The sequence below is a fragment of the Marmota flaviventris genome, chromosome 6 (assembly GCF_047511675.1).
Source record: "Marmota flaviventris isolate mMarFla1 chromosome 6, mMarFla1.hap1, whole genome shotgun sequence".
Taxonomy (NCBI): Eukaryota; Metazoa; Chordata; class Mammalia; order Rodentia; family Sciuridae; genus Marmota; species Marmota flaviventris.
Window position 1 is genome coordinate 117,066,869 of NC_092503.1, and position 25,216 is coordinate 117,092,084.

The 25,216-nt window shown below is 52.0% G+C and overlaps 1 protein-coding gene across 3 annotated transcripts; it reads left to right on the forward strand.

Moving 5' to 3' along the window:
• Positions 1-24,543, forward strand: Etv7 (ETS variant transcription factor 7). Of its 3 annotated transcripts, none has more exons than XM_027943647.2 (8): positions 1-243; positions 2,200-2,335; positions 9,184-9,348; positions 12,186-12,308; positions 14,499-14,720; positions 15,887-16,029; positions 18,531-18,631; positions 18,717-24,543. In XM_027943647.2, the coding sequence occupies exons 1-8, from the start codon at positions 238-240 to the stop codon at positions 18,829-18,831; spliced, it is 1,011 nt and encodes a 336-aa protein (XP_027799448.2). In that variant the 5' UTR covers positions 1-237; the 3' UTR covers positions 18,832-24,543. The 3 variants fall into 3 exon arrangements, with proteins under 3 accessions (XP_027799448.2, XP_027799449.1, XP_027799451.1); XM_027943648.2 differs by having other exon boundaries at positions 4-243; positions 14,646-14,720; XM_027943650.2 differs by lacking the exon at positions 14,499-14,720 and having other exon boundaries at positions 4-243.
• The last annotated feature ends 673 nt before the right edge of the window (positions 24,544-25,216 follow it).

Genomic DNA, 25,216 nt, shown 5'->3' on the forward strand with positions numbered 1-25,216 from the left:
TTTCGTTTTCGTTTCCCGGAAGGATAGCGCCTACCCCAGCGCCTCGCGCGCCTGCTCGCGGGGCCCAGGGTTCACGCCCCGGCGCTTCTCGCCAGATTTCGCCCCAGGCGACCTTTCAGTTCTCAGCGCCCAGCGAGGGGCCTCGGGGAGAGGGGCAAGGAGCACCGCCCAGTGCCCAGCAGCGCCAGCCGGGAGCGCTCGCGACAGAAAGCCGGTGGCCCCTCACCTCCACCTGGGATGCAGGTAAGAGCCCGGCAGAGGAGCCGGCCGCGCACACGGATCCACCTGCCCGCTCCCATCTCGATTTCCATTTTATTAGACCTTTAACTGCCTGGAGTCTCACTTTCCAACAGATTCCTAACCCTCACCACCAACCCTGTCCCTCTGCTCCACCCCTAGACGCTCCTCACGACGGTCCCGAGGTCCCGCCTCTCTCTCCCCCCCCCCCCGAAATCCCGGTGCGGTACGAAGGCATCCCACACAGCATCCCCAAGCCCCCAGATCCTTTCCGAAGTCTCCTTCCCTCCTCATTCTGCTACACTAACCCGATGGGAAGTCCCTGGAAATTCCTCCACAAGTCAGGTCCTCCCAGCTGTCAAACATAATCCCACTGGGACCCCTTTCCTCAGCAGTCCCTCTCCATTTTCTTCCCTTAGAGCTGGGGCCCATCCTACCCCAGGGCCTTTCTCCACTTCCCTCTCTCCAAGAGCCACGCCCACTTATCAGCCCTCTCCCAGGCCTTCATGCAGAAACCTGGGGGTCTCCACCCTGTAGACTCCCTGGCTGCATCTCCCAGACAGTTACAGCCTCAGGATTGCCTACTCCTCTTGTTTGCAGTGGGGTGGAGGAGTGGACAAGTCCTTGTCTTGAGCCCCTTTTCTAGCAAGGGAGCACACAGCCCCTCAGTTTTTTTTCTTTTTTCTTTTTTGGTACCAAGGATTGGACCCAAGTTCCCATAACCTCTAAGCCATATCCCAGCCCACTTCCCCCTTAAAAAAATTTTTTTTTTGTAGTTGTAGATGGACAGAATGCCTTAATTTTATTTATTTTTATTTTTATATGGTGCTGAGGATCAAACCCAGTGCCTTAGGCATGTTAGGCAAGCGCTCTGCCGCCTAGCTACAGCCCCAGCTCCCACCAGCCCCCTTTTTATATTTTATTTTGAGAAGTCCTCTGGGTTTCCCTAAGTTGTTGAGGTTGGTCTCAAATTTTTGATCCTTCTGCCTCAGCCTCCCCAGTCACTGGGATTATAGGCTGTGGCACCTGAGTCTGCTTCCTCTCAGTTTCTGAGGCTTGGATATCTAGGAAACAGCACCAACTGGGACAGGTGGTGCCCTTCTCCTCCAGAAACGAAATGGGAACTATCCAAAAGACGTCAAATCCCCTTTTGCATGAGCCAAGGCTTGTGGAGTTTGCTCTGCTGGCTCCAGATCTGCACTCCTTAGGTGCGGATTACCTTCCTCAGACCAATAGGTATAAAACTCTAGAAGATCCTAGAGTGAAATGGACTCTCAGGACCTAGTTTCACTTTTCCTTTTCTGACTGAGGCAGTTGTGGCTGGGCTGCAGCCCCAGGGATCCTTCTGCAAATACCACATCTGGCCACTTGTTTCTTCTCTCATCCTTCTGGATGAACCAACTCACACCAGGGCTATCCTGGCTGTAAAACTGTTAGGATAAAGACTTCCCTTAGGGCTGTGGCTGTGGCTCAGTGGTAGAGAGCTTGCCTAGCATGTGTGAAGCCCTGGGTTCCATCTTCAGCTCCAGCTAAAAAAAAGAAAATTAAATAATAAAAAAAAGTCTTCCCTTTGTGAGACCTCGGGGTCAGAAACTTATTCTTTTTTTTTTTTCCTTTTTCCTTTTTGAAAAAGTGTTTATTTACTTCTGAGTTAAGGTCTTTTCATCCTGGTCCCTTGGTCTCCATGTTGTGATCTCACTAAGAATCCAGAGAGTATTTCTAGGCCTTCAGATTTCAGTTACAAGTCAAATTGTGCTAGGGAATCTTTTTCAGGGAGTTGAAAACTTGACTTGGAAGGATGAAATTTATCCAGTGTCTGCTGTGAACAAGATGTTGATGGTACCTTTAAGGTGGACACAATCTATTGGCAGAGATAAACACTCTTTCTCTCCAAAAATAATTCTCAATACATTCAAGTATGGCTAAGCCTCCTTTGACGGCTCTGGTTTTCTCCTGCTCTAGGAAGGAACACTGGCCTATTCTCCTGTAGGTCCTGCAGCGGCCACACACCCCTTAGGCACCCAGGTCCAAGCTAGATGTGAAGCTCAAGTGCAACTTCTGGGTGAGACTGGAATCTGCAAGCTTCCAGGAAGACTCCGTGAGTAGAGGGGAGGAGAAAAGCTCATTTTTTGTTAAAGTCTTAAATGTCACTGCTTATTCAAGGAGTTACCTTTCCTCCGTTTCCAGTTCTTTGGCTGGGTTTTAGCTCTTCCTTGGTGAGGAAGTCAGAGAAGGTGTACAGCTGGCATTGACCGGCAGGCAGTCCTCAGTGGTAAGATGAGGGCTGGCGCTTAATGAGCCTTTGGGTCCTTTCCAGGTTAGAGACAGGATTGGAGACATTGGCAGAGAGGAAGTGGGTGGAGCTAAACAGTGAACAGTGGCATGCACATAAAACCTTCTTTTAAGCAACAATGTATCATTTTTATTATTATAAAAGTAGCATGTGCTTATTGTCAAAAATTAGGCAATGCCAGAGAAGAGTAAGAAAATACTAGAGAACAGTCAAATGCACCTACAGTAACCATGGGAAACATTAGTAGTCTCCTTTCATTTCCTTTTCCTAAGTAATGTTCTTACCCCAGGATACGCATAGCAGTGGAGCAGGCTGGAAATTAATGTATTTGAGTCTGTATTTCAAATGAGAGGCAAAAAAAGCTAAGTGACATGTTCAAGATCACACGGGCTCTTTTCTAAAATTTTTAGTTATAGATGAACACGATGCCTTTACTTTATTTATTTATTTTTATGTGGTGCTGAGAAAGGAACCCAGTGCCTCACACATGCTAGGTGAGCGCTCTGCCCCTGAGCCCCAGCCCCAGCCCTCACACAGGCTCTTGGTAGATTCTAAGGCCAAATTTTGGTCCTGCTGGTCATCTTCTAGAATACTTTTGCTTGGTTTTTAGTTTTTATTTTATTTTATTTTAGCTTAGTTTATTTGCGGAACTGGAGACTGAACTCGGGGACACATTACCACTAAACTATATTTCCAGTTCTTTAATTTTTTATTTTTATTTTGAGACTGGGTCTTGTTGCTCAGGCTGGCCTCAAACTTGTCATCCTCCTGCCTCAGGCTCCTGAGGAGCTGGGACGTTAGGTGCATGCCTCCATACCCAGATTAAGATATTTAAAAATGTACTTCCTAAACCATGGCAATCCTAGGCTCCGCAGCTGGCTGACCCCAGCCAGGGTCTTTGATCGGGATGGGAGTCCGCGGCATCTATGTGCAGGCGTGTTGGTTGTGAAGCACCTAGACCACTTTGCTCCCTGCTCCCTGGAACACTGCCTGACAGGTTTCCTGGCTGCCACCTACGTTTTGAGCTATGACAGGACTAAGCTGTGGCTTAACAGAGGGTGAGGTGACTTCACACCTCTGTGGTCCACTTCCTGACCTTTAATTGGGAAGATAACCGTGTCTCCGAGGTTAGAGGGAAGGTGGGACTGACAGGTACACTCTCCCTGAGTAGGTGCTGGAGGGAGTCTAGCCAGGAGGTGCTGCAGAGCAGGGTGGCAGGCGGGGGAGCTCCACCAGGACCCTCTGTTGCTTGTTTTGTCCCACTCGCCAAGTCCTAGAAGGTTGACCCTGGGAAAGAGCTTTGACGTGGCCCCTGGAAACTCCCTTAACTTCCCAAACAAGGAAACCCAGGCCCGGAGGCTGTGTCAAGGTCACTTTCTACCTTCAGGGCCCTGCCTGCTGGGTGAGGGGAACAGAAGGAGAAGTGAGAATTCAGAGTTTAGTCACCGCCTGGATCAGTACAAATACACCACCTTCTAGTTTTTTGATGTTCACAGGTTCATTGGGGATGTAGGGAAGGGCGAGGCTGGGGGTGAGGGAGCCTGAAAGCTGGGGCAGAGCCAGAGCTGGGGCGGCGGGGGGGGGGGGGGGGGGGTGGTGGTGGTAGGAATTGGGAGGAGTAGCTCAAGACTACCAGGCACCCCCACCCTGTGATTAATGACTCTTTGCATGCTTCAAGAAAAGACTTCTGGAGTTCTTGTTTTCTCCAAAAGTGGGTTAAAAAAAAAAAGGAACAATTTGATCTGATTTTAAGACACACCTACATATCTATTAACTAAAGACATAAGGACGGAAATTTTAACTCTTTTAACTCGACCTCTAAAAAACACTTCCTGGGGCTGGGGATGTGGCTCAAGCAGTAGCGCGCTCGCCTGGCATGCGGGCGGCCCGGGTTCGATCCTCAGCACCACATACAAACAAAGATGTTGTGTCCACCGAAAACTAAAAAATAAATATTTAAAAATAAATAAATAAAATAAATAAATAAATAAAAAAACACTTCGTTCAAACTCAAGACCTTCGAAAAACAAACCAAACAAAAACTTAAAAAAAAATAAAAAACTCAAGATCCACGACTCTCCCTGGAACACGGGAAAGGGGAGGATCTTAAGTTCCATAAGACCACATTTAATTTATAAGCTCAGAAACTCACTATTTGTTTGTTGAATGAACGAATGAGTGACAAGGAGTCTTCACCAAGGGCACCAAAACCAACCAAGGCAGAACCCCTTTAGTGGGGCCCTCTGGATCCCCAGGTCTCCTGTGTACTTCAAGTGACAGGCACACCCACCCCTCTTGGATCAGCCTGTGCTCTGGTTGTACCACTCAGGGTGAGGTCACTGTGGCCTGTTGTCCCCTAGATCAGGGCTCCTGAGGCACTTGTCCTGCTAACTAGGTCAGGCCTCCTCAGGAGCCCACCCCGAAATAGTGGCTAGGACTGGGGGAGAGAGAGTAGAGAAGGAAATTCAGAAAGTTTCCTCAGGCCATTTAAGACTGTGGACAGCATGTGCTCGATCCCAGTGGGCATCTCTGGGAACAGGGAGGGGCATACCCTGAGTTTTCCCACCTGGGGAGTAAGGCAGCTGGGGCTTTACCCCTTCACTGCCCATCCATGATGGAGCAAGGGCTGTCTCCAGGGGTCCTGACTCCAGCATGTCCACCTCACCCCATGCACCAGCCGAGGGGGGCTCCTGCAGTCACCAAAAGCTCCTGGGGGAGTGGGGTGGCCGCCTTGAGAGTGGAGCCTTGAGGCCAAGTGCTGTGGGCAGCGTCCACTCCCCCGTCACCACAGAGTCCATGATTCCTACCATGGAGACTTCTGAGGATATTCAGACCCTCCCGCCCCACCCAGTTCTGGACCTTGGTAACTAGGGGACACTAAATGACTCATTTTCCTGCCAACAACATTCTAAATAAGCAAACTGCTGACACCAGTTGAAGGTCGGCTTTGCAGGTGCCTGGGGTGATAGCAACCTCTTGAGCCCCTCGTTTCTAGAAACCGATTGCCCTCTCAGGGCATCTCTCTGACATATTTTTTCCCAGTCGCCCACTCCATTCCATTTTCCACCTCTAGATTCCAGGGCTGATGTGACGCAGCAGGAAGGTGAATAAACTAAATAGATCTTGCTTCGGCTTGTGTTCGGCTTGTGAGGTGGCGTGTGATGAAGAGCATCTTCTTTCCTGTGTGTTGCTCTTCTGTGTTGATTTGCCTGCCAGATAACGATGTGCAGGAGAGCAGTGGCAGTTTCACTCCAAGGACAACTGCGCTGTCTAGACAGGGGCAAAGGACAGGAGGTGGGCCGGGATGCAAGAGTGGGGCCCATGGAGCTCTGGCAGGGTGTGGCCCAACTTCCCCAGGGTAGAAGTGGCAATGAAAGAGGCCAGGTGGCGGGGAGGCTCAGTGAGGGCCACAGAGTCAGCTGTGACACAGGTGGTCGCCCTGGGGGTCTTCGTGCCTGCTCCTGCTCCTGAGCCTCTTTGGTTCCCCACAGCTGGCTCCCTAAAGAAGCTCTGCGAATATCCTACTTGGGTGCCAAGGAATGGGGACAGCTTTGCATTTTGGAATTGACTTTTAAAACTCCTCGTTGTGAATAAGCCATGGGAAGAGACCTACAGGGCCCCCTCCTCTATCTCACAGGGGCAGGGGTGGCACCTCTCCACGTCCTTCTCTGGTTGTTTCCCTGTGGCATTTAGTTTAATAGGTACATTCTAACAAGCGTGGCTTCCTGGTATTGTAGACCAGGGCTTCTCAGATTCCAGTGTGCATGTGGATCTTCTGGGAACCTTGTTGAGATACAGATTCCGACTCAGTAGGTCTGGGGTGGAACTTGAGATTCTGCATCTAACAAGCTCCTGATGCTGCTGATGCTGCTGGTTTGAGGACCCCATTTATTTATTTTCAAAATGCTGGTCAGGGTTTACTAAGGAAGTTCAATCAATTCAATGGGACAAGATAAATACTTTTGTTTGGCGGGGTGCTGGGCATGGAAACTAGGTCCTCAGGCAGGCTGAGCATGCGCTCTACCACAGAGCGACAACCCCAGCCCAGAAGGGAGAGTTTTGACAGTGACGTCACCCCCTGATGATGAGAAGGAAGATGGCTAGCAGTAGATGGGAAATTCTACAAATTAAGGACTGGAGAATGAAGAGCTTTCCCCTTCCCAAACTCAGTGCCTGGGATGGAGCCCATGCTTCACTGCATAAACTGGAAAGATCAGGCAGGCAGCTTGCCCCAGCTGGGACCACTGCCCAGATCTGTCCTGGGAGCTGGGAGCCAACCAAGCTGGAAATCCCCAGTGAGTGACCCACCAGGGGGAGAGTAAGGCGATATCTGACTGGAATCTCGAGAGACAGACACAGTTAATAAGATAAAACTGAAAATACATTGGATTATTGCAGAGAAAGGGAGAGGCCGTGGTTGTGGGCAGGTGAAACCTGGAGAGTCAACCTGGTTGGACTGGTAAGGAGAATCCAGAGACGCTCATCCAGAAACTAGGTCAGGGAGACTTCTTGGAGGGAGTGGACTCCTTATGCCACATTGGTAGCCTGGCTGAGCCCTGTGTGCTGGCTGCTGTGCCAGGTATTTCACAAGTATCACCCCATCTGACAGCCGTACCAAGCCTTGTCTCAGAACAAGCCTGTGGCTTTGCCAGGCACGGCTCTTTAAATTGGTGACCTCACAGCCTCCCTGGCACAGTCCTGTGTGGCTGGTGTGGATTTTGTCATCATTCCGGGTTTGCAGATGAGGAAACAGAGGTAGTCACTTTGGTCACAGCTGGCCTGACACCATCATCAGTACTATTCATTGTGTGTTTTTACTTTTCATAATTTTTTTTTTTTTTTTTGCGGTCCAACTCTCAGTCAAGTGTATTTCAGGGTGCAGCTCCGTGAATTTTATGTGCATAGACAGCCGTGTAGCCACCCCTGAGATCAGGGTCTAGGACATTTCCAGTACCCCAGGAGGTTTCCTCGTGCCTCCCGTTCCCATTCAAAGGATGACAACTCTTCTGATTTCTCTCCCCAGATTGGTATTGCCTATTCTGTTTTGTTTGTTTCTTTGTTTTGGGACAGGGCCTGGCTGTGTTGCCCAGGCTGGTCTCAGACTCATGGGCTCAGATCCCAGAGTAGCTGGGACTACAGGCATGTACCACCCGCCTGGCTAACATGGCCTGTTCTTTGTGTGTGCGACACTGGGGAATTTTTATTTATTTATTTTTAGTTGTAGATGGACACCATACCTTTATTTATTTATTTGTTTGCTTATTTATTTATTTATTTAATTTTGTGTTGTGCTGAGGGTCCAACCCAGTGCCCCATATGTGCCAGGCAAGCGCTCCACCACTGAGCCCCAGCCCCAGCCCCTGGCACTGGGGATTGAGTGAGGGCCTCATGCTGCTAGCAAACACTCCTCTACTGAGCTCCGTCCCCACCAATAGAAAATAAACGGAAACTTTCCAAATATCCCTCAGCTGGAGAATAACCATCCAGTTGGGATGTTTTCCTGCCAAGCTGCTAGGCAGCAAATCTTGTCTGCCTTTCTTCTTGAGGGACACTTGGCCATGTCTGGAGACATTTTTTGTTGTTCTACCTGGGCCTCCACTGAGTGGGCAGAGAGCCATCGAGTGGGCAGAGGGGAGGGATACTACTAAAACCCCTTCAATGCACAGGACAGCCACCACAGCAAAGAGATGGGGCCCACCATGCTAATAGGACCCGAGGTGAGAAATTAGACCACACTGAATTGCTGGATTCAGTGAATTACTGATAAAACTTTTTTTTCTTGTCTTGACCTTTGATGGGCACTGGTCCTTTATCTGTCATCTGTGATGTAAATATTTCCCCCAAATCTACCCTCTTTTAGTTTCATTTGTGGTGTTTCCCCCCCCCCCTCCCACAATTATAGTCAAATGTGTTTCATTTTGGTAGCCTCTGTGTTTCCTGTCATGGTTAAGGTCTTCCCTACTCCTTCAGTGCATATAATTTTCTGTTTCTATTTTAAGATTTCTATTGTTCTATTTTTTGGGAACCCATCCCACTTGGAGTTGATTTTGTAAATGGTCGAGGTAGGGGGCCATATATACACATACATGTGTGTGTTCCGGGTGCAGAATACACAGACAATGTGCCTCTGAGTACCCAGTCCAGTGCCATAGCAGATCCCCATTAAACATTTGTTGAAGGAATAATTGGAAAACAGTCAGGGGGTGGGGTACCAACAATAAATAAGCAGATGCATCCGTAATACATATAGAGTGATAAAAGCTAGCACATAATTATGGCAAATGTAAAAGCAAGGTGATGCGACAGAAAAGAATGGACAGTGAGAGGAGGTGATGGGGTTTGGGGAAGGGACCCACTTAGAGAGAGTGTTCAGGGTGGGCTTCTCAGAGGACTGGAAGCCCTGACTTCCTGGAGCAGGAGAAACGATGGATGGATGGAAGGATGGATGGATGGATGGATGGATGGATGGATGGACGGACGGCTGGATGGATGGATGGACAGATGGATGGATGGATGGATGGATGGATGGATGGACGAACAGATGGATGGATGGACAGATGGATGGATGGATGGACAGATGGATGATGGTTGGACAGACGGATGGGGCGTAGGTGCCAGCCTCTGCCCCGCCCCAGCCTGTGCTTGCCGCCCAGGCCTCCAGCCGGCGCTGTGGAGCAGGGAGGACGTGCTGCACTGGCTGCGCTGGGCCGAGCAGGAGTACTCGCTCCCGCGCACCCCGGAGCGCGGCTTCCAGCTGAACGGCCGCGCGCTCTGCATCCTCACCAAGGACGACTTCCGCCGCCGCGCTCCGGGTTCAGGTGAGGGAAGCTCCGGGCTCCACTCTTCAGTGAGTTGGTGGGAACCCTGGAAGGCCCGGGAGGCCCCAAGCCCCTGGGGTCCTGCAGGGAGCCTTCTCGGGAAGGCGCTCCCTCCCAGCCAAGAGCAAAACTGGAGAAAGTTCCAGAATTCATTGATTCACACTGATAAGAGCTCAAGCCTGGCCCCCTGTATGAGTTTTTATTTTAGCCAGAACCCGGCCTGAGGTCAAAGGAACCATGTTTCAGGGGCAGAATCTGGTGGTGGCAGCAGCAGAGCCTCTGGAGTCCGTCTGACCCTCCCTTGGCCTTCTCGCTGGTGGCTCTTCATGTTGGTGCTGATCTGGTGTCTTCTAAGACGACACTCTTGCTTTCTCTGCAGCCTGTTTTTGGCAAGCAAGACCAAAGCCTGAGTGGCAGAAGGGGTTTTCTCAACTATTCTAATTTACTTCTTTTCTTCTAACACACCCCACCGCACTGCCACCTCTCAGGTTCTGTCACACTTTTTCCCCTCATGAGCCTTCTTGAGTGGCTGTGCCTGGATTTAAATTAAACAAACAAGCAAACAACAACAACACCCTCCCACACAAAAACCCATTTTAAAAAAAATTAACACACTGTATTAGTGCTTATTTATGGGCAGCAGTGTGACATTCCAACACATGTATACAATGTGCTGTCACAGTAATGGGCCTATCCAGCACTTCAAACTGTTATCATTTCTTTATGTTGGGAAAATTCAGGAGTCCCCTCTTCTGGCAATTGTGAAATATGCAGTTAATTATTCTCAATGATTCCCTGGATTTTATTTATTTATTTATTAGTACTGAGTATTGGGCCTGGGGTGTTTTAACTGGGCTATATCCCCAGCCTTTTTTAAAAATTTATTTACTTTTTATTTGAGACAGGGTCTCCCTAAGTTGCTGAGGCTGGCCTTAAAATTGCAATCCTCTTGCCTCAGTCACTGGGATTACAGGTGTGCTCCACTGCTTCCAGCTAGAAATTCCCTGGTTTTAATGGGGCTGGTGGGTGGTGGGAGGAGATCCAGACTCTGGCTTCTCCCACAGCGGAGACTGTCTGGGCAGAGGCAGGGCTGGGCTGAGGTGAGCACAGGCCTGCTCCCTATCATGCCTGTGATTCTCTCTCACTTCCTGCAAGCAACCCTGGTCCTCAGGAGCCCATTGTGTACCTCTTACCCCATGGCTGTCAGGTGTTTCTCCACCCAGGGATCCCCCCACTTTCCTCTTCCCTTTTTCTTGCTTACCATCAGCAACTTAGCCCAAAGGTGTGAGTCAAGAGGCATTTCTGGGACTATGGACAGGGCCCACCTGCCTTTAGGAAGAGGTTAAGACTATTCAGTCCCTCAGAAGACAGGCCAGCCTTTTGGGGGGAGGAGATACCAGGGGCACTCTACCACTGAGCCACATCCCCAGCTCTATTTTGTATTTTATTTAGAGACAGAGTCTCACTGAGTTTCGAGTTGCTTAGGGCCTGGCTGTTGCTGAGGCTGGCTTTGAACTTGCAATCCTCCTGCCTTGGTCTCTGGAGCTACTGGGATTACAGGTGTGCACCAGTGCACCCTACAGGGGCAGCCGTGAAATGAAATTTGTGGAATCCCATTATGCAGAGGAGACCAGCAGGGGGCTGAGATCCCTACCCTTGGTTATTTTGTTCTTTTTTGAGAGGATTTCAGGAAGACACAAAATTTAGTTAAAAAAAAAAAAAAAAGTAACAAAGTTTAGAAGGGATAGGAAAAAGGGAACGGGAGTCATACTTAATGGAGAGTGGGTCCTCTCAGAGAGAAGTTTTATTGGAGGGTCCCAGGGAAGTTTCCAGAGTCCTGCCCAAGTTCACCTCTTGACTTTTGACTGACAGCAGGATTGTGTTAAATATCCAAGTGCCCGCTGTGCCTGGTGAAGTTCTTTTTATTTTATTTTTTAAATATATTTTTTTTAGTTACCAATAGACCTTTATATGCGGTGCTGAGAATTGAACCCAGAGCCTCACACATGCTAGGCAAGCACTCTACCACTGAGCCACAACCCCAGCTCTTCTTTTTATATTTTAAAATATTTTTATTCATAGGTGGACACAATGCCTTTATTTATTTATTCATGTTTATGTAGTGCGGAGGATTGAACCCAGTGCCTTACACACGCCAAGCAAATGCTCTACCACTGAGCCACAACCCCAGCCCTTGTGTTCTGATTAGCTGAGGCAGGAGGATTGCAAGTTCAAGGCCAGCCTCAGAAACTTAGTGAGACCCTGTTTCCAAACAACACCACCAACTAAAAGGGATGTGGCTAAGTGGTAAAGTACCCCTGGTACCACAAAAAAAAAAAAAAAAAAAAAAAGGAAGAAAAAAAGAAGCAAGTATGTGGGGTCCGGTCAGGGCAGTGGGCCCAATGTGTAGAATTACTCCCTTGACCTCATGTTCCCGCCACTCACGTCGGCCTGTTATCTATCATCCTGAGCCTTAGAAGAACTGCCTCTGCCTCCAGGGGTGTGAGAGACGGTTGTGCAGTTTGTGCACTGAACTCAGGCCCTCAACTGGGGGCATGTGGGGGTGCTCAGCCTGACCTTGGGGGGGGGGTACCTTGGTGACCTTGGTGCCCAGCCCCTTCCCCTACCAGGAAGGGATGTCTTTTTAGCTGTAACCGCCAGGGGGCGACATTGGCCGTGCCCCTTGTCAGCCCCAACAGCCGGAGCCCCCACCTCCTTTAGCAGGATGCTGGTGACGGGACACCCTGGGCTTCGCCCCGAGAGGCAGGTGACCACAGGGGACAAAGACTGGGCTCCCCACTGGCCTGGCCAGCAGCCTGCCTCCCGCCCACCCCCAGGTGACGTCCTGTATGAGCTGCTCCAGTTCATCAAGACCCAGCGGCGAGCCCTGGTGTGCAGGCCGTTCCTCCCGGGGACCTGCCGGCAGAGGACGCGCCCCGGGCTGCCCCAGGCCCCGGAAGGTGAGGAGGCCCTTCCTGAAGCTCCGAGCCCGCTCAGGTCAGCCTCGTGGCGGGACCGGCCATCCTCAGGGCAAAGCCAGGGAGGGGTGGCAGGGGCTGGCCTCTCTCCCCCTCCAGCCTGGCTCCTGCAGTCGTTTGAATGAGGCCGGGGTCCCCCTTCTGCCTCTGTCTCCATGGAAACCGCTCCTGCCAGGCGCCAGAGCGTGGGACGCCCACACCCTCTCAGTCCTGTTTACTGTGGCCTCTGCGGCCTTTGACCCAGAGGTCATCTCCCTGCCACCCTCTTCCTTTGACTTCCAGGATGTCCCACTTGCCTGATTTCCTATAGCCCCAGTGGTCACTCCTCAAAAATCTCCTTCTCTGGGTCCTCCTCTTCTTCCCTACTTCCAAATGTCAGGCACCCGGGGTCACGGGGCTCTTCTCTGTCTACATTCAGGCATTAGGTGTTTGGATCTTGGAAATTCACATTAGGTTCTGCCAGTGATTCCCAGGCGTGCCCTGATCTGTCCCCCACGCTTCCTGTCCCCCCTCCAGTGTGTCTAGTGGGCATCTCAACCCCAGCAGCCCCTAAGCCAGGGGCCCCATGTCCCCACACTGCTCCTTTCCAGCAAAACCCGGCTCCTCCTGCCAAGCTTAGTTCAAAACACTGGACAGCGTGTTAATTGGGTTTTCATCTCTATGACCAAAACACCGAGCAGAACAGCTTAGAGGAGGAAAACTTATTTTGAGATCATGGTTTCAGAGGTTTCTGTCCATGGTTGGCTGGTTTCATGGCTCTGGGCCCAAGCACCACGGCAGAGGGGGCTGAGGAGAAAACTGTCAGGTCACTGCAGCCAGGAAGCAGAGAGGAAGGAGGGAAGGGGCACAGGGCAGGTGAACCCTTCTGGGGGGCCCTGTTGACCCACCTGCTCCAGGACTGCCCCCCCCACGGTCCCCCCCCCCGGTCCCCCCCCCCCCCCGCCATACTGTAGTCCTTTCAGATTATTAAACCATCAAATGATTGATCTGCTGTCCGGTGACAGCTCTCCTAAACCAATTGCTTCACCTCTGAATGTTTCTGCATTAACACAGAAGCTTTGGGGGGGACCCTCATTTCCTAACCCTAACAGACATCACATTGGATTCCTGTTTCTCCTCCGTCTTCATCCTGCCAACAAATCCTGTTGGCTCCACCTTCAAACCTCTGCCAAATCCATGCACTTCCTGCACCCAACTGTTGGCTCCCCGTGCCGCCCCATCACCTCTGGAGAACCTCCTCGCTGGTCTCCTCACCTCCACTCTTGACCTCCAATGATCCGTTCCCCACAGAGCTGCCAGAGACTGCTAAGTCAGGCTGTGTCTTGCCTCTGCTCAGAATCTTCCAGTGGCTCCCTTCTCACTTGGAGTCGAAGCTACAGTCCTTACAGCGGCCTCTGCTCCTTCTTCAGGCCTCTCCCCCTTGTTCCTGCTGCTGTGGCCACAAGGGCTCCTTGTGTGCTGAACAAGCCAGAGCTATGCTCGTGCCCCAGGGCCTTTGCTCCTGCTGTCCCCTCTGCCTGGATTCTCTTCTCAGTACTGGCATTGCTCCCTCCTTTACCTCCTGCAGGGCTCCATCAAATGTCAGCCTGCAGCAGAACCTCTTCCAGATTCCTCATCTGTCTGCAAGCTTTATTTTCTCTCCCCGTCTTGTGGACTGCTTTTATCTTCTTTTTCATTTTAATCATCTGTCCTCACAAAAATAAGCCCCATAATGAGTCCCAGTAGCAGGTAGTACTGCTTCGCCTATCTCCAGGGCCAGGACGATGTCGGCAGTCGGAGTCAGACAGCAGTGTCAGATCAGCAGAGAGGTTTCTGGATTCAGGGATGTGTCCCTGAGATTCTGAGTGCGATGCCTGGCTCACAGACAGTTCTTAATATTTCCTGGGCAAACGGCGAGGACGCTGGATGCTGGCACCTGGTTCTAGGCCTGGCGCTGTCACAGCTTGACTTTGCGTCAAAGAGGAAACAGGTTGAGTGACTTGTAGGGAGCAGAGGCTGAGTGACGGGCTGGCTTGGCTGTCTGGCCCCGGCCACTGCACTTTATGGCCTCCCCACTCTCTCACCAGGAGGTGGACAGGGAAGAGCTTTAGCCACAGGAGTCCCAGGCTCGTGCTGAGGGCCTGGGCAGGGAGGCCCTGGGCGCACAAGATCAGTGTGCTCCTCTGCTTGCAGAGGGGATCGGGCCCTCTCAGGCAGCCCCCCAACCCACCGCCAAGTACCTTCTGTCACAGCCACCAGCCCTGGGGCTTGCCAGCTCCTTCAGCCACCTGGGTTCTCTCAGTCCAGCCAGGCAGCCCCTCAGATTATCTCATTGTGCAGAGCCCGGCTGCAGGACCAGGGGGGTCTGCTCCTTCCCCAGGATGCCACGGGCCCCCATTGATGGCAGGATCGCAGGTGAGTAGGGGGCTGTGTTCCCTGGGCGGGCGTGAGGTGTGCTGAGGCTGGGTCCCAGAGGGGTCACGGGTGACAGGGACCAGGGGTGAGGGGATCTGGGCCGGGGGTGGGAAGTGGGGTGATGTCCTGTGTGTTGGCCACAGTTGGAACCATAGCAGATGGATTGCTTAGGATTGCCAAGCCCAGCCTGTCCCCAGGGCAGGGACAATTTAGGCAGTCAGAGTCGGACACTCAGGTTGGCTAGAGTACCTGCCCCCGTCCCCTCTAGCCCCTCCGCCACTGCTCCATAACTCTTAAAACTCTATTGAGCACTTACTATGTGCCAAGCTTGGTTCCAAGGCCTTCATTTAGTTGTACAACAGCTCTTTGATGTGGGTACTATTTTAGCCTGGTTTCATAGATAAGGAAACCAAGGCACAGAGAGGTTAAGGACTTCCCTGGGATTACACAGCACTTATGGTGGAGCTGGGATGTGAACCCAGATTGTCTAGCTGCAGAGCCTGCCCTTTAACCTGGTGAATCACTTCACGGTCCGCCTTCATTGTTAAGGGATTGATTGCTAGGCGGACAGCCAGACACAGGGACAGAGAAGCCACCCATCTTTCCGGAAAATGTTCCTAGCCATGGTGGGGCCACCAGCTTAGTACTAAGACACGAGACGGGAGGAAGCCTGGCTTCTGGGTCAGAAGTGGCTCGAGGCCAATAAACCACCTGTCCTGAGGGCTTTGGGCACATTGACCACCTACCACCCATCACCACCCTCACAGGGAAGCTGCCTCGGGTGACTTTCCTGAAGGGATATGGCCCGGGGCCCTGGGGCTCAGATCTGCGAGGGTGCCCTTGGGCGCTGATTTTCTGGGCACTTCCTGGGTCCGGGGTGCTGAGTGCCTGGGCAGGGTCTTGCCCGTGGGCCCCACCAACCCTGGCATAGGGGAGCTGGCCGGTGTCTGCAGAGCTGGGCTGGCCTGGCGCTCCGCCTGCCCCCTGAGCCCATCCCCTCCCGCGTCCCCTGGGGTTATGAGCCACCTCCTAGAGTTCTGAGGTACAGAAGAGCCCCCATTGCTCCTGTTGACACCACTGTCTTCATCCTCCTGCTGGGGCTCCCTGGGCTGGCCTCCAGGTCCCCAGGGACACGGTCCTCATGGCTCCTCTGTGCTGACCTGCAGACTGCCACCTGCTGTGGGACTACGTGTACCAGCTGCTCCGGGACGCCAGGTACGAGCCCTACGTCAGGTGGGAGGACAAGGACGCCAAGGTCTTCCGAGTCGTGGATCCGAACGGGCTCGCCAGACTCTGGGGGAACCAAAAGGTGAAGCTGGACCAGAGGGCGGGGTGGTCTCCACATACCCAGGGGACAGAGCGAGGGGTCAGAGTGGACCCCGGGGCACCAGAGGACCATCCTCGATAATGGAGCCTTCCCTTCCCTTGGGGTCCCAGAAGTGCAGTGGTTAAAAGTCACCTCTTACGGATGGAGGATGTCCCTGAGGTGTGACATCGCCTTTGCTTAGTACTAAAGCCTCCTTGGGGGGGCAGTGCTGGGGAGGGAGCCCAGGGCCTCACCAGCTAGACCAGCCTCTACCCCTGGTGTATGAGCCTTTCAAAGATCTTGGCGTGGACTGCATGGTGCCTGCCGGTTAGCCCAGAAGAGGAAGCTGGGTATCTGAGGGAGGGTGGGAAGAAACCCAGGTCCCTCGCTCTCCTGGGGGCTGAAGGGCCCCGGGGCGGCTGAGGCCCCTGCGCATTCCTATTCGGCGGATCGCCCAGAGCTAAGTGGGTGTCCATGAGAAGATAGCAGGCGGTTCACCCTAGTGCTCAGGATTCAACATTTATTTTTGGGTTGGTATTAACAAATGGGACCGCCATCTCCGTCTCAGGGTCACAGTGGTGACATAGGAATGATAGTGCTGCACTCCTGGAATCCCAGTGCAGAGGCTGAGGCAGGAGGATCACAAGTTCAAGGCCAGCCTCAGCAATTTTGCGAGGCCCTGTCTCAGAATAAAAAATGAAAAGAGGCGCCGTGTGGCTCTGTGGGTGAGGGCTGCTGGGTTCATCCCGATATCCGGGTTCCTTTAAGGAAAGAAAAGAGTCTTTTGAAGAGAACTGGCTACTTTCTGCACAGCCACGGTGGCCACTGCTGCTGCCACCCTGTTACGGCTGGTGCTTTGAGAGCTTGTGGACAAGAATTCACATGGTGACAAAGAGGGATAAAGAAATTGTTGGGACACTTCTAGGACTTGATGATTTTGTCAATATAGTGCTGGGAGATGTCACTGAATTTTGAAATCACATCAGAAAGAAGGATTACTAAATTTGATGAGTTTTTTTTTTTTTTTTTTTTTTTGATACCAGGGATTGAACCCAGAGGTGCTTAACCACTGAGCGACATCCCCAGCCCTTTTTTACATTTTATTTACAGACAGGGTCTCTCTGAGTTGCTTAGGGACTCACTAAGTTGCTGAGGCTGGCTTTGAACTTGGGATCCTCCTGCCTCAGCCTCCCGAGCCCCTGGGATTACAGCCCTGTGTCACTGTGCCCTGCTCAGATCAGATTTTGCTAAATGGAAACAATATAACGATGCTGGTTCTGGGAGGAGAAGGACCTGAGATATGAATGAATTCCCTTGACTTCTGGTGGATTCCATTTTGTTTAATAATGGCAACAAAGTAGATTTTTTTAAAAAATTTTTAATGTTTAGATTCTCTAAAGCTAATTTTCTCATTAAAGGGGAATGCTTTTGAAGATGAATTGTATGACCAGTTTTCTAAGTTAATCGTGTTTGTCCTGGAAAAAAAAAAGTAGTTTGTTTTTTGAAGACTGAAAAAATAAAGGTGTTTTTGGTTAACTTTAAAAAATAATGATAATCAGCAGTTTTTAGCATTTCCTAAAATGCAGTGAGTGGCACCTGCCTGCCCTCTGCTGTTGGGAGGGCTTTCCCTGTGTTAACTCACTTAATACCGCAGCCCTTGTGAGGCAGGTGTTATGTGGAAACCGAGGCACAGAGAGGTTTAGCAAGTGCCAAGAGTTTAGCCCAATAAGGGGACAGTGTGGGGACTGTGCCTGGGCTAGCAACTGCCCTGCACTATTCTGCAGCCTCTTGGCAGTGCTGGTGGCCGGAAGGATGTTAATGACTAAAGTTCGAGGGTGTTTAATCTGGTCCAACCCCATATCGCCCAGGCAGGGAAACTGAGGCCCAGAGTGCAGCAGCTCCACTCAGTGAGCACATACTAATGCCAAGCGCTGTGCTGAGGATCTTCACGAATCAGCTAACTTAATCCTCACAACAAACCTCACGACAAATGAAACTTTCATTTCATTTCAATTTAAATGGACTCAGAGATACAGAAACGTGTCCAAAGTCACACAGCTGCCAAGTGGTGAAGTTGGGCTCACTGATGCCAAAAGCCAGGCTTCCTGCGCTGACCCTGTACTGCCTGCCCTTCGGAGGGAAGTCGGGGACCTGGCCACAGTCATGCTACTCACTGGCGCCAAAGCCACCCGTGCAGTCCCACCACACAGCCTCTCCCTGTTTCCCACAGGGCATGTGTGGTTATTTATTACTGCTGTGACATTTGCTTTGGAAAAGTGACCTGCGGTCCGCTCCCACTGCATAGTCTCCCCTCCTTCCTTCCCTGACCACCTCTGCCTGTCTCCTTCCAAACTCAACAGAGTGCCACTAAACCCTGCCAAGCCCTGGGCCCAGGGGCTTGGGAAAGCATTCTGCCCCGTCTACTCCCTTCACCGTGTGGAGAGTGAAGTTTGGAGGCCTGGGCTGTCGAACGGGGGCTGACCTGGGGCTGCTTCACCTTCCAGAACCGGGTGAACATGACCTATGAGAAGATGTCCCGTGCCCTGCGCCACTACTACAAACTGAACATCATCAGGAAGGAGCCGGGGCAGAAGCTGCTGTTCAGGTGAGCAGCCTGGGGACCAGGGGACAAGGGGAAGCCCCCTGTGTGGGGGGCAGGTGCTGATTTGTGGTTGGGATCTGGATTCCAGGTTCCTGAAGACTCCAGAGGAGAAAGAGCACAAGAGCAGCCACCTGGAGCAGCTGGAGAGCCAGGAGCAGGGCGGGATGGACTTCAAGGACAAGATGCTTGTGGTCCCTCTGTGAGGGGCCAGCAGGCTCCAGCACGGATGGGGCGGAGACCAAGCCTCCCCTCGAGGCAGCCCCCTGGCTCCTTGCAGGGCAGCGGGGATTCCCAGACAGATTGTGTGATCCTGGAATCGTAGCTGTCGTCTGGAACCCCAAGCTGCCTGGGACCTGGGGTGGCTGAGAGCTGGGAGGCCTCACACCCAGGACACTGGGAGAGGCTGGTCAACCTTTGTGTAATGCAAACAGAGTGGACTGTCTTGCTGTCCTATCCTGGGTACCTGCCCAGCCCAGGAGAGGTGGCCAGGCTCTGGCCCCGCCCAAGAGAGGACTGGAGGTCCCTCACAGAGGCTCAGTTTTCCTCATCTGCAAAAGGGGTGCACTTATAAAAACCCACCCTTGGGGATGACGTATGAAATGGGAAAAGGGTCAGTTCTTTGGCGGCTTTAGCAAATGTCCGTGCTGGTAGCTGGTGCTTTTTAAGAGCTTCCTGTGTGCTGGCCTCATGCTGAGGACCTCACTTATGTCTTATCTCATTTAATTCACATACTAAGCCCCTGAGGTTTCTAGGTGAGGAAACGAGGCTTGCTGACCTTAGGGGACACTTTTCTGCCGAGGCCCAGCCCCCTGTCTGTCCTTGGCATCTTGGCTGAGCTCTTTATTTTAATTGGCCCGACCTCCTCATCCTCTGTGCCATCACAGGTGGCCCTGTGACTATGACCCAGTGAAGGCCACCGTCCTCCTCGACACCTGTGGTTTCCTGGGCTCCTGTCCCTGTACCTGCCAGGTGACCTCTGTGGAGCGGCTTCTCATCTGTAAAATGGGGACGCCTCTGTCCCTTCAGCTGCTGCTCTCTGCTCCCAGCCCTGAGGGCTGACGGGGCCTTGGGTATCAGAGCCTCTGCCCGGCACCCCCAGGTCAGGTCGGGGAGAAAGAGCAGGAGTGTCCCCCTCATCAACCAGAGCTTCTTGAACTCACCTCCTTTCCCCAGAAGCAGGAAGCCACCCTGTCTGCCCCCAGCCGGCAGGACAACACCCACCCCCTCACGGGGCCTGCGCTGGCCTGAGTCACAGTGCAGGAGTCGATAAGGACTCTGGGGCTTTGGGACACAGCGCTGGGCCAGCCCCTGAGCAGGGAGACTCCTGGATGAGTCCCGCCTGGGACCCCTGGCCTTATGGGAAGGGGCCAAGCAGGTGGCTTGGAAAGAAGGTTCGGTGGGGAAGTCCTTGGTCCTCTCACTGACCCCGAGACGGCTCCACTCCCTGCCTGTGCCTCAGCCTGGATCTACATGACTCCAAAGAAGGGGACTGTCAGACTCCGTCAGCCCTCATTATATGGATCAGGGGACTGAGGCCAGAGAGGACAAGGAGCTTGTGGAGGTCATGTGGCCACGCTCCACCCAGCCCCTGGCTCCCAGAGTGACCTCACTTCTTCAAGGTCCAGGTGGAAGAGGGCTGGGGAGAGGGGGGTTCAGGGGTCACTCTTCTAGTTACAGCTTTGGCATTTGCCGGCTGACATGTGGGTGTTTGTTCAGGGGTGCGTATCCCAGGGGCTCTGCTTACCCCAGGGCAGTGAGTCTCACCCACCGTGAGGCCATCAGGCGGGGAGTGGGCCGCTGGGAGAGCAGGCGTGGGCAGAGGCCCGACCCGGGCCCTGGATTCTGGAACTCTCTCCAGCCTTGGGCTGAGCTCCATCCTTCCCTCCACCTCCCAGGCACATTAGGCCCTGGTCTGGGGATGGACACCTGGGTATCCTTCTCTGAGCATTAACTGACACCTATGATATACCTGGCACCAGGTGAAACTCAGAGTTTCCATTCTTTTTTTTTTTTTTACATGATTAGACTTCTGTAAAGTGGCAGGTCCCTGGACACTGTCAAAATGCACTCTCTGACCAGGAATCCTAAAAGGCAGGAGATGATATTTTCATGGTTTGAAACAGTGGCCAGTCACCTTCTCTTTTTTTGTCAGATTCGTTAAGTGCTGAGGTACACGGAGTCTATGAACAAAGCGAGTGTGTTAGTTAATGAGGCAAATGACATAAGTCACTGTCTACACCCAGTTGATGGTTCCCAGCACCAACCACGAGCGCCCTTACCCTCCTTCTTCACCACTGCACGGATTCTTGCCCATGAAGGCTTTTTCCCTCTCAGGGAAGTTCCAGACACAGCATTTTTCTTTAATCCTGGTGGCCCTCCGTGTCTTGAGCTTTTCCTGAGGAAGCCTGGGCTGACGCGGGTGGCCATGGTCTCTGTCACTGAGGATCCTAGTGGAGATCCTAGTGTTAAACGGCTTTCCACAACTGTAACATGTACCGAGATGATCAGCTTATTAAGAGAAAAGGTTTGCTTTGGCTCACGGTTTTGAATGTTCCAGTCCGTGATCAGGCAGACCCATTTCATGGTGGGAGTTCTTGACAGGAGTTCATGGAGTTCACGGTGGAAAAGGGAGATGGAAAGGGCTGGGGTCCCACTGTCCTCTTCGAGGGCACACCCCCAGTGACCTAACTCCTCCCCTTTGGCCCTGCCTCAAAGTTTCCACCAGCTCTGAATCGCACCACACAGGGGACCAAGCCTGTGCCACACGGGCCTTCAGGGACACTTCAAGTTGGAACACAGCACAGCCTTTCCCTGCTTCTTCCTCTGGTCCCTCCCACAACATTAACCCACATGGTCCACTCAAGTGTCTCTCAAAAGTTGTGTAGGAGCCAGGCACAGTGGGGCACACCTGGAACCCCAGCGACTTGGGAGGCCAAGGCAGGAGGATCGCAAGTTCAAAGGCAGCCTCAGCCACTTAGCGAGGCCCTAAGCAATTTAGCAAGACTCTGACTCAAAATGAAACAGGGGCTGGGGGGTGTATCTCAGTGGTTAAGTGCCCCTGGGTTCAACCCCTGGTTCCAAAAAAGTTCATGCAAAATTTGGAGAACATTCACAGAACAAGGTCCTGGGCCTCCGCAGGGCCCAGCGTCTGGTGTGAGTGGGAAGAGGGCGCAGGAGCTTCTCAGGTGCTTGGTGTCGGGGCCCCTCCTCCTGCTGACTCTGTCACTCCATGGACCTCTGAGTGAAGCCGCCCTGGAAACCACCCCCAAACTGGGATGGATGGGAGTTTAAAGTGTGTTGTTCTGGAATCACAATTCGTATTTAAGACAGTTTTTTTTTTTTTTTTTTTTAATTAGAGCTTTATACATAGTAGTTGGGTTCATTTTGACCAAATCATACATGCACAGAATTCAATTTCAGTCCCCATCCTCCCCCTTTCCCTCCCTCCCTCCTTCCCCGTATTTATTCTCCTTCTATTCTGATCTTTCTTTTGCTCATTTATTTATCTTCGGTTGGTACTTTCTATGTATACATAAGGTTGAAATTTCCTGTGGAATAATTATATACATGTATAACATGATTTTGTTAAATCCATTCCATGTTTCCTGCCCCTTCCTCTCCTCCCTCCCTCCCTCTCCATCTCTTTCTTCTACTTCTCCTCCACTGATTGGCCATTTATCTTGCTGAGTTGCTTAGGGCCTAAGTTGCTGAGGCTGGCTTTGAATTTGCCATCCTCCTAACTCAGCCTCCCAAGCCACGGGGATACAGGTGTGCGCCACCGCACGCTGCCTGGTCTCCCCTTTATCTTTATGATACCTGAACCCTGGCAACCTGCCTTCTTTGCAAATTTGACCCTTGATTTTTTGGAGTCTGACTCATTTCACTTAGCGTGATGTTCTCCAGTTCCATCCGTTTGCTGGCTAATGCCATAATTTCATTATTTTTTATGGTGGAGTAAAACTCTGTTGTGCATAGATACTGTATTTTTATATATGACATCATTATCTTAATTTTTTTAAAAAAATCTCAATATTCTTGTAGGGTAATTGCCCATACATTGGGGGCTGGGATTGGTGATGAACCAACAAAGGGGATAGAACTTGAGAAGTTAGCACCTAACTGAGGGAAGCAGATGTACAGGAACAGACCATGCCACTCCTCTGGGGACAATAGGGGTCAAGCGCTGGTGAGTCCTGCTTGGGAGGCACAGGGGAAGTGTCTCTCAGGAAATCACCTAGACTTCGGATCCCGTCTTCTTGCATTCATTCTAGAGGGGTGAGGTCTGAAGACACAGGGAGCCTGGGGCCTTATGCTCCTTGAAGTTCAGGAGGATGCCGGAAACAGATTCTGGGCACTCCAGCGCTGAGGGATACTCTCCAGGGAAAGGCCTGCAGTTTAAAATTATATCCACCAGGTGGCGCAAAAGCCCCATTTTATATTGGTGTTGGGGCCCAGCTGCCCACAGCTGGGATGGAGGCTACCTGTCCTCTCTTACTGGGAGGTGTGGAGGACTCTCCAACTCAGGCATGCCCTAAATAGTCATTCAGACTCTGCTTGAATACCTCCAGTGACCGGGAGCTCGCCACCTCTAGGGGCAGGCTAAGTAGCAGTGCTGGGGTGGAATTGAAGTTTATGATACTGTCACCTTCTTTTCCCAATCTGCAGGGCACTGCTTTCTGAAATTCCTACCTATCAGGTCTCGTTGGGAATGCTTATCTCCTTTCCTCTTTATCACCTTATCCTCTGGTAGTTTATCAAAGTTCTCAGCAGAGCCTGGATGAGACCTTTTAGAGGTCGGGGGCATATGCCAGGTGTGTGTCAGAAGCCTCTGTGCCCTCCCACACACGTGGGCCCTGGTTAGGGATTGACAGTCCTTAGTTCCTGTTTTTTTCTGGTAACTTAGTGAAACCGTTTCCAGGCCTCAGTTTCTACTCTGCCCTGCTGGCCCCCTGAAATTGTTGAGAAATTTAAATGATACAATGTATTCATTTATTTAACAGGTATTTATTGAGCACCTACTACTTGCTGCTCAGTGTCCTGGAAAGTAGGGAAGGCAGTGGAGACCAAGACAGACAAGTAAACAAAGACAGAATGGAATGTCAGGTGAAAATAAGTGATGGGGAAAAATACAGCCGAGTCACATGAGGGGGCCAGTTATAAACTGACCCGTCAGGGAGTGGGAAGCCTGTGAAGGCAGGAGCGCGCCATCTTCCCCTGCGTCAGTTTCTGCCCGGTAGCCTCTCCTTCCACTTGGCCTGTTGGGTCCCACTCTGAAAGACAGACACTGTTGTTAGTTTCTGTTACGTGCAACCAAGTGCAAGCCTGGTAAGTATGAACGGTGGTCGGGAAAGCTCAAGGAGGCCCACAGCTGCCCTCCTCTGCCTGTGGGGGAGTCACAGGCTAAAGCCACGGGGGTCACAGAGCCCCCAGAGCAGCCCTCGTGGCTCCAGGCCAGGCCGCCCACCATCCTCACCCAGGAAGCGCCCTGCTTTGTGGAAAGCACTGTGGCTGGAAAGCCCCAGATTCTAGCAGGTCTTGAAATCCCAGCATTTCTGAGCAGGAAGGGATTTCCCCTCTGTCCCAGGAGGGGTCACATGCTCCAACTAGGGACGTGCTCATCTTCTCGGCCAGTGGCGGGAAGGGGATGGCATGTCAAAGCTCACGAGGTGGCTGAGGACAGGGGCTGTGCATGGTGTGTGAGTCACCAGGTGGCTTCTAAGACCTTCCCCAGGCACCCCCCCCACCCCCCCGCGTGTCAGGGACTGAGCCAGGTGCAGGGATGATCAGAGATGTCACGGGAGCCTGGACGTCATCCAGGGCCCTTCCAAACTTTGAAACAGCCCTGGTCAGCTCTGTCCCTCTGTCCCTCCCTCTGAAGTGAGTTGCAATAAAGAGTGACATGTTTACCTGTCGGATCGGCGAGTGATTCACCAGTCCAGGTCTTAATCAGCCATAAAGGAGAAAAGCGCCTTCCACAGAGCAGGAGGTCTGGACCAGAGCCAAGGGCAGAAGGTCCCCGTGAAATAACCCAGACGGGAGCGTGCAGCACCAATGTATCATTATTTTGAGCAAAACGAAGTGACTTCATGATCATCCAAATTCATTCACCTGACTTTATGGAGGGGAGACACGTCTAGATCAAACTCTGGCTCCTCAGTAAGAAATTCAGCCTGGGCTGGATGCCACTGTCATCCCAGCGGCTCAGGAGGCTGAGGCAGGAGGATCGCAAGTTCAAAGCCAGCCTCAGCAACTTAGTGGGGCCCTAAGCAACTCAGTGAGACCTTGTCTCTAAACAAAATATAAAAAGGGCTGGGGACATGGCTCAGTGGGTAAGTGTCCTGGGTTCAATCCCCTGTACCAAAAAAAAAAGAAAGGCCCCTGGGCTAATCTGCTTCTACTGTGGCATATGATGCAATCTCAGTGGGTTGACAGGCCAACGAAGGATCCTCTCCAGAAGGTCCTTTGGGGACCTAGGACAGCGGAGGCACTACTGTCTTCTCCATGAGGTTTCTTTCTCTCATTCTTGTTTTACTGTCCTGGGGGTCGAACCCCAGGGTGCTCTACCACTGAGCTGCACCCCAGCCCTTT